Source organism: Helianthus annuus, chromosome 2, assembly GCF_002127325.2.
Source record: "Helianthus annuus cultivar XRQ/B chromosome 2, HanXRQr2.0-SUNRISE, whole genome shotgun sequence".
NCBI classification, from domain to species: Eukaryota; Viridiplantae; Streptophyta; class Magnoliopsida; order Asterales; family Asteraceae; genus Helianthus; species Helianthus annuus.
Genome location: NC_035434.2, coordinates 12,573,490 through 12,587,440, shown reverse-complemented (window position 1 = coordinate 12,587,440; position 13,951 = coordinate 12,573,490). Strand labels below are relative to the sequence as shown.

Here is a 13,951-nt window from a genome sequence, read left to right as displayed (position 1 = left end):
AAAATATACTTAAGTACAATAATTTACATTATGATAGTAAATAAATATAATATATGAGTGGTAATTATTGTGCCAAAATGTTATGTTTTTATTAATAAGAGTATAATGCACGGATAGTCTCTGTGGTTTGGTGAAATTTCACTTTTAGTCCTCAACTTTTCAGAATTACACTCTTAGTCCCTGTTGTTTGACAAGTTGTTACTCGGATAGTCCTAAAGCGGATGAAGGTTACTCGGATAGTCCCTGTGGTTTGACAAGTTGTTACTCGGATAGTCCATGTGGTTTGAAAAGTTGTTACTCGGATAGTCCTTGTCATTCACACCCACTTAACCAGAAAAACTAACCTCCGTCCGCTTTGGGGACTATCCGAGTAACAACTTGTCAAACCACAGGGACTAAGAGTGTAATTCTGAAAAGTTTGGGATTAAAGGTGAAATTTCATCAAACCACAGGGACTATCCGTGCATTTTACTCTATTAATAATTAGCTTAATAAATTATAAGAGTGATAATTTGCATTTGTTTTTTGGTAGATTGAATTAGGAGGGCATAACAACAACACTAATAAGTTTTAATTTAATAATCATTTTCTAATGTTTGGTAGAGACGTCTTTGAGAATTTACGTACCCTATTCGAGCTTGAAGAAATGTGTCATTCCGTAATGTTTTATTATTTTTTTAAATCAAATTATTACCGGGCTTAATAAACCTAATGCCAAGTGGGCTAAATTCTAAACCTTGATAAACGATTTGTAAATTGACCTATATTGGAATTGTTATGTGTTTACTATTTTAAAAAATATCTACATATACATATATCGGATTTTTTTACAAATCATGTGTCCCTCGAAATCATGGGCCTTGTGCGGAGGTCCTCCCCGCACACCATCGAAGCCACCACTGGCGTATGTTTTGCGAAAACATTTTTATACAGAGATCTCATTATGAATTAAAAAGGAATTAGTTTTACATGAAAACTTTGAATACATATGGAGGCAAAGTTGGGATACTGATGAAACCCAACAAAAAATTTGTGGTGGAAAGGGAAACAAGAAACTAAAGAGGTTCAAAATGTTGTTTATATACTTTTGATTATTGAAAATTATTTTTTTCTAGCCCGGGATGTTCCCGGGTGATAACAACAACAATAATAATAATAAATAGAACTTCTGGACAAAATAGTGACAATTTCATTACACATTTTTTAAATTTATTCACACCCAAAGGAAATTAAAAAGAAAAAACCACATCATGATTCACACATTTGATTCAGTTAAACAGAAGATTACAAACTTGATGACATTTTCAACATTTATTTACTACGGCTCAGAACTCCCTATCAGGAAAGAGGTGAGGTGCAACCATTGACCAGATGAACAAACCGGCGGTGGCCCACGAGGTCAACATCCGGACCCACACCGAGGGCCACCCAACGTCCACCAACCTGCCGCTCTCCCCAACCGAAGTTGACCACCCAGTTAAAAGCATTGCAGAGTACATGCTAGCAAGTGAGAAGATGATGTGGAAGAAAGAATATGAATATGTAACAGGCTTGTTTTTCTCTTTCTCTTCATGCTCATCTCTTTTGTCCAATGGAAGCAAAGGCTTCTCACCACCTGAAACATTGCAACCAAAACTTAGTTTCCCGTACGGGTGTGCACGGTTCGATTCGGTTTTCTGTTTTTGGAAAACCGTTCGGTTTTTGGAACAAATTTACGTATGAGTATAGTCCAAGATTTAAGAATTTTTCTTAGACGTTTACCTTTAAGTTATTTTATCAAACCTTTTTAATAAATATTGTTCACAAAATAACATTTTAATTTATTTTTATGTTTCTTCAAAGTTTTTAGAGTAAACTGCCAAAATGGTCCTTGAGGTTTGGTCACTTTTGCCACATTAGTCCAAAACTCAAACCTTTTGAACCTGGGTCCCTGTGGTTCCAATTTTGTTGCCATTTTCATCCAAAATCAAAATCTGGTCAGATTTTTCAGTTAAAATCCAACTTTTCTGTCTTTTTCCTCCCTTTTAATGAAGGGCAAAATGGTCTTTTAACGTTTTATTATAACAAATTAAAAAATCTGACCATTTTCCCCTTCATTAAAAGGGAGGAAAAAGACAAAAAAAACTGGATGTTAACTGAAAAATCTGACTAGATTTTGCTTTTAGATGAAAATGGCAACAAAACTGAAACCACAGGGACCAGATTCAAAAGGTTTAAGTTTTGGACTAAAGTGGCAAAAGTGACTAAACCTCAGGGACCATTTTGGCAGTTTACTCAAGTTTTTATTAAGAGATTTTTCTTTTATAATACTTTGAAAATCATATAATTTTTATGTTAGATTATGTTTTTACTTGTAGGTAATAGATAAATTATTTGAAATACAAATAAACATGTTAATGTTTTTATTATAAATTGGTAACATTCAAGAATAAAATTTATAATTTATAAATCTATACTATACAATAAAAGAAACCTGATTTTGAACACGTGTCATTCATTGAAGATGTCTACATTTGTAATTTCCTACCTTTTCATACTTAATATTATTATTTACCAAATTGACACTTTTTTATTTAGTTTACCCTTATCTCTTATTTTATGAAAAAAAAAAATCGATTATTCTATCTCTTACTTCCATATTGCATTTTTTTTTAAAATTTAATTTGTACTTATCTTTTCCGTTCAAATGGGACAAAAGTAAAATTATTGAGTTTCACATTTGTAATTAGTTATTTTTTTATTAAGATGCTATCGTTCTATTTGCTCATGTTCAAAATGATCAGAAAAAAAAACTCAGTTATTTTTGTTTCTAGGAAATCATAATCCTTTTATTTGATTCAATCATTCTAGAAGTTTTAAAACTAAAATATAATCTATCATAATCAAATTCACATTTCAAAACCCTCAAAATTCAACCATTCAATAATCACAATTACTCACACGTATAAGCCCATATATAATCTAATCTACTTTTAATAAATGATTTAGTATATATAATTAGATTTATTCAACCCGTATAATACACGGGGTTTATAAAGATATAATTTTTTTTATTATTTAGTTTATAAAATTACATTTATCCAACCCGTGTAATATACAAGGTTACAAAATTACATTTATTTAACACGTGTAATACACAGTGTTTTTAAAAATATAACTTCTTTATTATTTAGTATATATAATTAGATTTATTCAACCCGTACAATACACAAGTTTTTATTATTTGGTATATAAAATTACATTTATTCAGTACAATATATGAGGTTCTTAGAGATATAATTTTTTTATTACTTAATATATAAAATTACATTTTTTCAACCCGTGTAGTAAACGAGATTTTTAAAGAATAATTGTTTTAATTTAGTATATAAAATTACATTTATTTAACCCGTGTAATACACGGGGTTCTAACCTAGTAAATATATATAACAAACATTAAAAAGTGATTTTTCAGGTTATTCGGTTCGGTTTATTTCCGTGTTTATAAAATGCATAACCGTAACCAAACCATAAATTTCAGTTCGGTTTTTTCCTGCGGTTCGGTTTTTTTCAGTTCGGTGAAATCGTTTTTTTTTTCGGTATTTTGTGCGGTTCGGTTAAATCGGTTTTTTCGGTTTTCTGCTCACCCCTAATTTCCTGTGAGGGCAGTCGAGTGCACGGGTCCAAAACCGGGCCTCACTCGGCCCAAGAACGAAAATTAGAAACAACTGGATTATAACGAACGGGCTGAGAGTGCCACCTGTCGTCATTTACCTGCACGAGGTGAGCTTGGAGGGGAAAGCAGAGTCGTAGAAGATCCGGCCCGAACAGCAGAGTAAACGACAGAGAGCACAGTTGTGAGCAACCCGATAGTAAGTGTGCCGGTGCTAACAGCTTTAGAATGATTGTGGAGCCCGTTGCAAGCATAATCTCTTGGTTCACTTGCAAGCCCGCTATAGCAAAGGTACATGCAGTACAACGAAATAACAGAGGCGGGCAGAATGCTTCCACTTACCTGAAATATAATATTAACAAAACTCGTAAAACGACAATGACAATAACCATATAAAAAAGTAGATATAGTATAAACTAAAGGAGCAAAATGGGCTGTTAGGAAAATAGGTCAGTCAAGACAACTTCGGGTCAAACGAGTAAACTTTCATATACAACAGTTGGACATGTGTTGACCAGATTCACTTTTTTGTGCAAAACTTAAACGGCGTGCTAAACATGATTAAGATTTATATTAGTTGAATAATATTCTATCGAATAAAATGCCATTTTCTTCCCTGAGGTTTGGCCAGTTTTGCGACTTTCGTCCAAAGGTTTGTTTTATGGCATTTGGATCTAAGTTTAAAATCTTGCCGTTTTCATCCGGCTTGTTAACTCCATCCATTTTTCTCCGTTAACTTAAATCAGGGGTAGTTTTGTGTTTTTGTTAACTTAAAGGGCAATTTGGGCTTTTTCACTTTATGTACAAGCGTTTAGCATAATGTACAAGTATTCAAAAGACCGAATTGCCCTTTTGGATAACAAAAAGAAGAAAACACCCCTGACTTAACGGAGAAAAATGGATGGAGCTAACGAGCTTTGGATGAAAATGGCAAGATTTTAAACCTTTTGGATCCACATGCGGAAAAACAAACCTTTGGACGGAAGTCGCATAACTGGCCAAACCTCAGGGACGAAAATGACATTTTACTTTAATCTATTGCTTTGAATAAAAATAACTTACGAAGGTTTATGTAGGATAAGTACACTTTGGGAAATTGTCTGGCCATTTAACCTTTAACCCATTTGACACGTTTGCTTTATAACTATTTTTTATTTACTGGTTCGACTCATTAATAATAAAGTTATAAAACATGACTCAGATCGACTCATTCATCATTCATAAGTACATTTGTTCAACTTTCCCCATTTTTAAAAAAAAAAAAAAGAGTAAAGTACACAGATGGTCCCTGTGGTTTACCAAAATTTTGAATTTGGTCCCTAGCTTTTCAAAAGTACACAGATGGTCCCTGTGGTTTGCACTTTGTAACGCATTTAGTCCCCACTCCCCAGCCAACAAATCTAAAAGTTTTAGCATGTCCAAGTTAGGGGCTAAATGCGTTACAAAATACAAAGTGCAAACCACAAGGACCATCCATGTACTTTTGGAAAAAGTTGGGGACTACTTGCGTTACAAAGCGCAAACCACAGGGACCATCTCTATACTTTTGGAAAGCTAGAAACCAAATCCAAAATTTTGATAAACCACAAGGACCATCCGTGTACTTTACTAAAAAAAAAAAAAAAAGGTGAACCTATGATAACATGAAGTTAACCAATTTACCATTATGTAAACGCAATAATACCCCTCGTAATTACGTAAAAGGAAGAAACTTAAGTATAGTAAGCGATCAAAAGGGGTACAAAAAACTTACTTTAGGATGTAAAGTGATGACAGCAAACACAAACACAAGAATCAGGATCATCACAATAAAGAAAGTATTGAGCCCGCAGTCATGTCCCGATGGGGTAAACAAATAGAAAAGAAGTCCAGAGAACGAGAATGTGGCCACATAACATACGAGTGAAACAACAAGCAAGGCTGCATACCTGTGTCATTTAACATAATAATGCATAAGCAAAAAAAAAAAAAGAAGAAACTATATTATACAACACGAGGAAGGTTAACGTACATTACGGCTTAACGTACATCACGTACGACAGGTAATTACGCACGTTCATTTTAAAATCACGCACGTTATAACTCAAAAATCCAAAATCACGCATGTTGAAACACAATAATCACGCATGTTGAAAACATTAATCACGCATATTATATAACAAATCACGCATGTTGTTGTCATAGTTATCGATAGCGAATAGCGGTCAATAGCGACAGACGACCTATATGCTACGTAGCGATAGCAACGAAATAGCGCCCGCTATTTTGTGTATAGCATAGTAGAAAATTTTAAAAATAAAAATATAGCTATTTATAATTATATACATATGTTATAATGTTAATTTTATACTTTATATTCATAGATTTGTAAGTTTAAGAACCAAACGTAACTAGTAAAGATAGAGGGGGGTAAATGTTAAAATGCACAAACTAATTTCACTCTTTTTATCCTAAAAATTTACAAGTTAGAGAATAAATGTAAACTACAGAAAGATTGAGGGGTTAAATTGTAAAACTACAAACTAATTTAAACCCAAAATAGCTGGATCGTCACCCAATTGTTACATCCGCCGTCAGAACTCCAAATCTCAGAACTCCAATTCTGTATTAGACGACCATGAAATTACAGAAAAGCACTAGAAAAACTACTATGAACGCCATCAAAACAAGGTATCTCTTCTTTCTTTCAATTTGAGCCTTCGGTTTCCATCTTCCTCGTTTCCGGCAGAAGTTGCAGCACCGGCGCCGGAATTCGCCGCCGGAATACGTGCCTAGTCGCTATTTTTCCCGCTTTTCAGTCGCTAGAGCCACTTAGCACCGGTAGTCCGCTTCGCATCGCTAAACGCAATAGCGCTCGCAACAGGCGCAATCGATAACTATGGTTGTTGTACGTGAAGTACGTTAAGCCGTAATGTACGATATACTTTTTCATACAACACAGCTCGTTTCGTTGTCTTTCATGTGAGCATGAAAGAGAAGATGGCAAAATAGAGTTATTTTTAGTGTCAATTGTCATATATGATTACAATATTTCAAACTTTCAATCATGCTTTAGTTTTTTTAAGGCAAATTGGAAAATAATAATCCCACCATTGTGAAATTGGCCAATAATAATCCCAAGTCAGGAAATAGCCAATAATAATCCCACCTCGTCCATTTTTGGAAAATAATACTCCAAATGCTGACGTGGCACTTTTGTCGTTTAGTGACTGTGGATTATTATTTTCCAAAAATGGACGAGGCGGGATTATTATTGGCTAATTCCTGACTTGGGATTATTATTGGCCAATTTCACAATGGTGGGATTATTATTTTCCAATTTGCCTTTTTTTAAATAAAATAACTACGAAGATTTTAACTTTTATGCACTACTATTAATGCAAAATGCACGAACTAGATACAAACTTTACACTTTTTTTCCCGATTTTAGCAACCAACTTTAAATTAGAAGTAAAACAGAAACCAGCATACACTTTATTACCAAATTTAGCATCCATTCTTTTGCTGATATTTCAAAGATTGTTAATATGGCATCTTATATATCATTTTAGTGTACATACATATACCATGTAGCACCCGGTGTTCAATTTATTAGTATTATTTTTAAATAAATTTAGCAAAATACCACAGTTTTTTAACCCGTATATTAGGGATGGGCATTTTTACCCGTACCCATACTCGTACCATACCTATACTCGTACCTGTACCCGTACCAATTTTAGGTACTCGGTACATGTATTGGTACCCAGTTTTATTGATTTTGGTATTCGGTACTTTCGGTATTGGTACAGGTACAGGTAAAAAAGGTATTGGTACCGAATTTTTTATAGAACTTTAAAAAATTTTTATATTATGTTTTATTTCATATTATGGAACTTATGGTACTCGTATTGATTTTACCTATTTGGTACTCATATCGTATTGGTACTCTTACCAATTTTACATATTTGGTACTTGTACTATATTGGTATTCGTGTTGATTTTACCTACATAGTACCCGTACGAATGCTCAAAAACTAAAATAAAAACAAAGTGGTACCAAAGTGGGTACCGTACCGAAATACCCGTAGCTGTACGGGCCTGTACCATACCAATATATTCGATACGGTATTTGGTACCCAGTTTTGTTCAAATTCGGTACCGGTATTTTCGGTACAGTTACAAATACTGTACCAACCCCATCCCTACCGTATATAACATTTAAAAAAATCACAAGCATTTTTTTTGTATATGTGACATCAACCAGTGAAACATCAGCAGAGAGAATTAGTTACGATAAGGTTGATTGCTATAGTTGGTAATAAGTTATAAGTCGGCCTCAATTTTGTGCCTAATTTATAGTTGGCTTCTAAAATCGAGAAAAAAAAAATGTAAGGTTGCCCTAAAAATTACACTTTGGGTAACTTTAGACCAATTTGAGATGTTTCTTTATTAGCTACTTCTTTTTATTTTACCTGTTTGACCATTAGAGATAAAGCATAACCAGAATTGACCCATTCATAACTAAATGAGTTGAAAATAGTAAAAACTAACCAGAACTGTTCATCATATCCAACCCATTTGTCATTCCAGCTATGAACAAAGTCCAACAAGAGTACAACTTGAACGAGAAGAAATAATCCTGAGCCGAACTTCGATGTTGACTCTGCAATCACAAATATTGCAAGTTTGACTTATTCAAATGAATATTAGCATACTGTATACATACTAAAATCAAATAAATTTTATCCCTAATACTATGCTTGGCTCGTATAGTTTGTAAAACTGATATAATATATAGGTGTGAAAATAGGTAGATTGGTCAACAAAATAACAGCACAAAACGTGTAGTTTTGTATGGGTCAACACAGGTCGGGATGGCATAAAACCTTTTTATATTAAAAATTTTATGTTTTATATATAGTTATTGTGTCACAAACATAATTACATAAAATACATTTTTACAATAATTATCTTATTATTATTATTATTTAACTACAATAACTAATGAAGTTTTATGCATTAAAAAATAGACAAGTAAAATGCCATTTTCGTCCTTGAGGTTTGACCACTTTTGCGACTTCCGTTCCTGAGGTGCCATTTTCATCCAAAAAGTTTGAAATCTTGCCATTTTCATCCCTGAGGGCCAAAGTTCGAGGGACAGAAGTCGCAATAAATTGCCAAATTCAAAATGAAAATGGCAATAAAACGCAAACCTGAAAGACTCAAATGCACAAAAAAGTCATTTTGGATGGAACCAGCAAAAATGACTATAAACCTCGGGATGATTTTGGCATTTTACTCAAAATAAGATTTGGGCAACTTTCGACCCAGTGAGGTGTTGCACACTAAAAATACAATGTGACCGAATAGAGATAAAACACAAACCGTATCAACCCATTCACATGTAAAAGTGTCAAAATTTTCACCTCAAATAAACATGAATATACACCAAAAAGTTCATAACTAAAAAAAATATATAACAATAAGGGTCCGTTTGGTATGGGGTAATGGAATGGATGAGGGAATGAAATTGACGACGTAATGGAATGTACAACGGAATGAAATGAATCATTCCATTCCATTGTAATGTTTGGTTACTCATATGTGAATAGAATGAATTATTACTTTGTACAAGTTGATAAACAAAAAAAGACGAAACAACGAAGCACAATTGTATTAAAAATGACAAAAGTATATTTGTCGTAATATTAATAATAATATTAATGGTAAAAAGGTAATAATAAATTTTTTTGATATATATTAATATTAGTATTAATATAATAATCAATTTTTTTGATATATATTAATATTAGTATTAATATTAATAACATAAACATAAACATAAAGATAAATATAAACATAAACATAAACATAAACCATAAACCATAAACCATAAACCATAAACCATAAACATAAACATAATAATAATAATAATTATAATAATTTCTTTCCATTCCTTGAAGGAATGAGAAAAAAACACCCTTTTAGTAAGGAATGAAAATTGTTATATTTGGAAGGAGTTACATTCCTTTGGAATGCTCCATTCCATTACTACATGGTAACCAAACATGTTTATTTTCATTCCATCATAATGATCCATTCCATTACACCTTCTATTCCTTCATACCAAACGCTACCTAAGTATAACTAAAAAGATCGGTAATGAACGAACCAAGGGATAACAGAAATAAAAAATAAAAATAAAAGAATATATAACCATAAGTATTAGAGTTACCGTAAAAACTGATGACCCCATTTGGAAGGAAAAACATAAGGATTACCAAAAGACACCAGCAAATGACTTTCATCATCCATCCACCATGATGCAAACTATCGCGTGGGTCCCTCTGATTTTTCACACCAACCATTAAAAGAGCTAAAATTGAGAAAAACAAGAAATTCCCCAAACTAACTCGCAAAACAGCGTCGGTCTCAAACCACTCTCTATCGGGCGTTTCATAGAAATGATTAATCCCTGCAACAATTAAAAAAAAACAAATCAGCTCATCGATATTTTTCAAAAGAGAATGCCATAAGAATTCAACTTATGTTAATAATTTTCCTGTTTTTACATATTTGTATCTACTAGTACTTGAAATTTGTTAGTTTATAATATGTGTCTCTCTTATTATATTTCTGTAACAACAAAAACTTAATTTCCTCTCGTATATAAACAAGTTATATTACTCATATTAGTACCATAGGCTATGGCTAGGGATGCAAACGAACCGAACGAACACGATCAAGACCTTGTTTGTGTTCGTTTGTTAAGAAATATATGTGTTCACGAACTATTCATGAACACTTACCGAACGGGATTTTATGTTCGTGTTCGTTTGTGTTTGTTTGTTTTAGGCAACGAACGAAAACGAACGTTGATGAACACAAAGGAGCACAAACTAATGTTCATGAACGCAAATGGAAACAAACGAACACAAACAAACGTTCATGAACAAAATACATAATACAATGACACTTATTAAATATTTTATTTGTCAGAATTTTGAAGTATTTAAATAAAATATAAAAACTAAAACACTAATGAACTATCGAACACAAACGAACACGTTACCGAATGTTCATGAACATAAATGAACAAACACGACATCTGTTCATGTTCGTTCATTTAACTAAACGAACGAAATTTCTTGTTCGTGTTCGTTTATTTAATAAACGAACAAACACAAACGAACTTCCCGCCGAACGGTTCACAAACTGTTCGCCAAACGTTTGGTTCGTTTACAGCCCTAACCATAGCCATCTTGTCATTTCTACTAAAGACTGATAAAACTAAAAAATGTAATAAATATTAAGAATAAAAGGTCTTACATGGGATCTTTTCCATGAGTGGTGCAGCAACTTCTCTAAGTATCCATGCCACAATCAAAGAAAGAGCAAAAAGTCCACAATACGCAATACGAGCAGACCGACGACTAATCCCGGAAACCACTGATTGGCATGCACTGCAAGCACATGATGCACAGCAAGAAGCCAGGCAACCAGCTGCCCACATCTTTTTCTCTCTGCTTTATCAGCAACTAATATTCACCGAATCTAATAGTTTGACACCAAAAATCACACTCGTCAAAGATAATAACAATAATCAACATAAGAAGATGCAAATACACGTAACAAATCGCATTGGATACCTTAACTTGCAAGTTGCAAATACCAAAACACCAATAAATTTGTAACTTTAAGACTGAATAAGCTTAACAATGCACATATTTGTCTCATGAAACTGATATTCAACATCAAGTCATCAGTCTCATGAGGCTACTCAAGAAGCTCATGAGGCGAGGCGAGGCGAGGCAATAAGAAAAAGTGTATGAGCGCCTCATGGGGTTATGTTTGTCTGTGTTGGGTTCGTAGGCTTTAGGGTAGCCGGCCCTAGTTAGGGTTAGCCGGCCCTAGTTATTAGGCCCACTTAGTTAACTTGTTGACCAAGTAGGAAACCCTAATCTTGTTCTATAAATACCTATTATGTAACTGTAGTCTGTATCATTCTGAAAACAGTTCTGAGCATCTAATAAAAGTAAAACCCTAGTTGCAACCCGTGGACGTAGGTCACCTTGACCAAACCACGTAAATTCTCGTGTTCTTTATTTTCTGCTAGTGTGTGTGTGTTTGTTCCGCTTCCGCTCGAGCCTACTCTGATCCGATACCCCTAACAGTCTGTACGCCTCTCAGGGCTGGGGCTGTAAGAAAACGTGCGCCTCAGGTGCGCCTAATGGAGTTATGTGTGTTTTTGATGTTTTAGACTTTCTGTGTCAATTATTTTATTTTTTATGTTTTAGACTTTCTGTGTCAACTATCTTATTTTTTTATAAGATATATAATTTTTTATAATTATTTTTTAGTTCTGCCTCGGTTCACCTTGAGGGAAAACACCTCGAGGCTCGATTCCGTTCTTTTAAACCTTGCTGGTATCTACTGAAACTAATATCAAACATCAATCATATCCAAATAATTACATCAATTTACATAACAGTACCAAAAACTCATATCATATAAGCCACATGAAGCAATCTACTGATGCAGAAATCCTAAACATCTTGAAATTCATAACACAATCAGTTTATCATGCACTAATCAGTCTAGTCAACATGTATCAAACAAAAATTTACACACATCAAGTCCAAACAGAAACCCTAACAACAATATCTAATATATTTCTTCTGATCATAACGAATATCCACGGAGACTACACATCAAGCGTCAATAATCGAACATGAGGATCACGATTAACAAAATATCATCTCAACTTTTCAATTGGAACCCTAAATTACAAAATTGAAAACCCTAGGATATTAATACTGTTAAACAAGACGGATAGAATATGAATAAGAGTTGAAGATTGATCGTACTTACCTGTGTGTGTGTGATTGAATGAAGAACGATGATGATGATGATGATTGTGAAGATGATCGGATGAGAATATTATTGCTCGAAGAGGATAACTTTGACGAGGGCTTTGATAATGGAGAATACTTTTCTAACCAACGGGTACGTTAGTAGGGCTATAAACGAGCCGAGTCGAGCTGGCTCGGCTCGATTTGAGCTCGAATTTCAAATCGAGCTGAGATTTGAGGCTCGAGCTCGGCTCGATTAGAATTCGAGCTAGCTCGGCTCGATCTAGTTCGAACTAACCAGTGACGGACCCAGAAATTTCTTCCTGGGGGTGCGGAAAATTTTTAAAGGTTATATGTCTCTGGGTACAAAATAATATTTTTCGGTTCGTAGCGGGTCGGAAGGTCGGGTCATATTAAAAAAAGATAATCTAACATTCAAAATAAAATTCACATAATCAACGCAAGCACGCCAAACATTATTACACTTGAAAAATGAAAATACTGTGTATGGTGATAAATAGTATAACTTATATATATATATATATATATATATACATGGTAATAAATCATTTAAAAATTTTTAAAGAAGATATAAAAATAGTTTAAATTATAAATTATACATATATTAACAAAACAAAAAAAAAAGTAAAAAAGGTAAAATAAAAGAGCAATAATATATCTATAGGGTTTGCATAGCAGTGGCGGATCTAGGATTCCGACCAAGCGGGAACGTTTTATAAATAGGCGGTAACGAAATCGAAAAAACGTCAAATTTTTCTAAAATTTACACTAAAAACGTCAAAAATTTTCCGACCAAGCGGTAGCGGAGGCTACCCCTTGGTTCTATATATATCCGCCCCAGTTGCATAGTAAAATTTAATGAATACTAATATAGTAAGTAAATGATTTCTATACGGTTTACGTAGTAAAATTTGATGAATGACAATATAAGTAATTAATAATAACGATTCTCGTGTTTTAAATTTCTTTAAATAGTAAAATTTATGAATGATGATAGAAAAAATAAATTAATACTAAAATGATTTCCTCATGTTTTAAAATTGTTTAAACTGAATATATTATGAAAAATTACCGTTTCAATTCTCAATGTAAATGTACTCAATACAGTTTTAGTTTTCGATGAGTGGCAGTGTGGTATTAATCTTTTTTGAAAAGTATGAGTGCAATAATTAAATTACAAATTACATTGAAGGGTCATCTTTCTTTTTTCTCTTTTTACCCAACTTTCAAGTTCTTTATTTTTTCACCTCTTCACTCTTCTTATGCTTTGCAACTTCTTAACCAGAAATTTTTTTCTTTCTTCTACTCTTTTTTCTTTATTCATGGGGTGCGGTGTTGATATTTTATAGGGTGCGGTATCAAAATTTCATAAGGAACACATCACGCATGTACACTAACCGAAAAATATTCATGGGGTGCGCCCACCCACCCACGGGACAACATA

At 33.3% G+C, this 13,951-nt stretch overlaps 1 protein-coding gene across 1 annotated transcript; it reads right to left on the bottom strand.

Moving 5' to 3' along the window:
* Window positions 1–1,147: 1,147 nt before the first annotated feature.
* Window positions 1,148–12,648, bottom strand: LOC110910442 (probable serine incorporator). The gene is made up of 7 exons (XM_022155084.2): window positions 12,506–12,648; window positions 10,964–11,188; window positions 9,870–10,109; window positions 8,186–8,297; window positions 5,406–5,580; window positions 3,754–3,994; window positions 1,148–1,615 (listed from the first exon to the last, which is right to left on the bottom strand). Exons 2-7 carry the CDS (start codon window positions 11,145–11,147, stop codon window positions 1,326–1,328), a joined length of 1,242 nt encoding a protein of 413 aa, XP_022010776.1. The 5' UTR covers window positions 11,148–11,188; window positions 12,506–12,648; the 3' UTR covers window positions 1,148–1,325.
* Window positions 12,649–13,951: the final 1,303 nt, after the last annotated feature.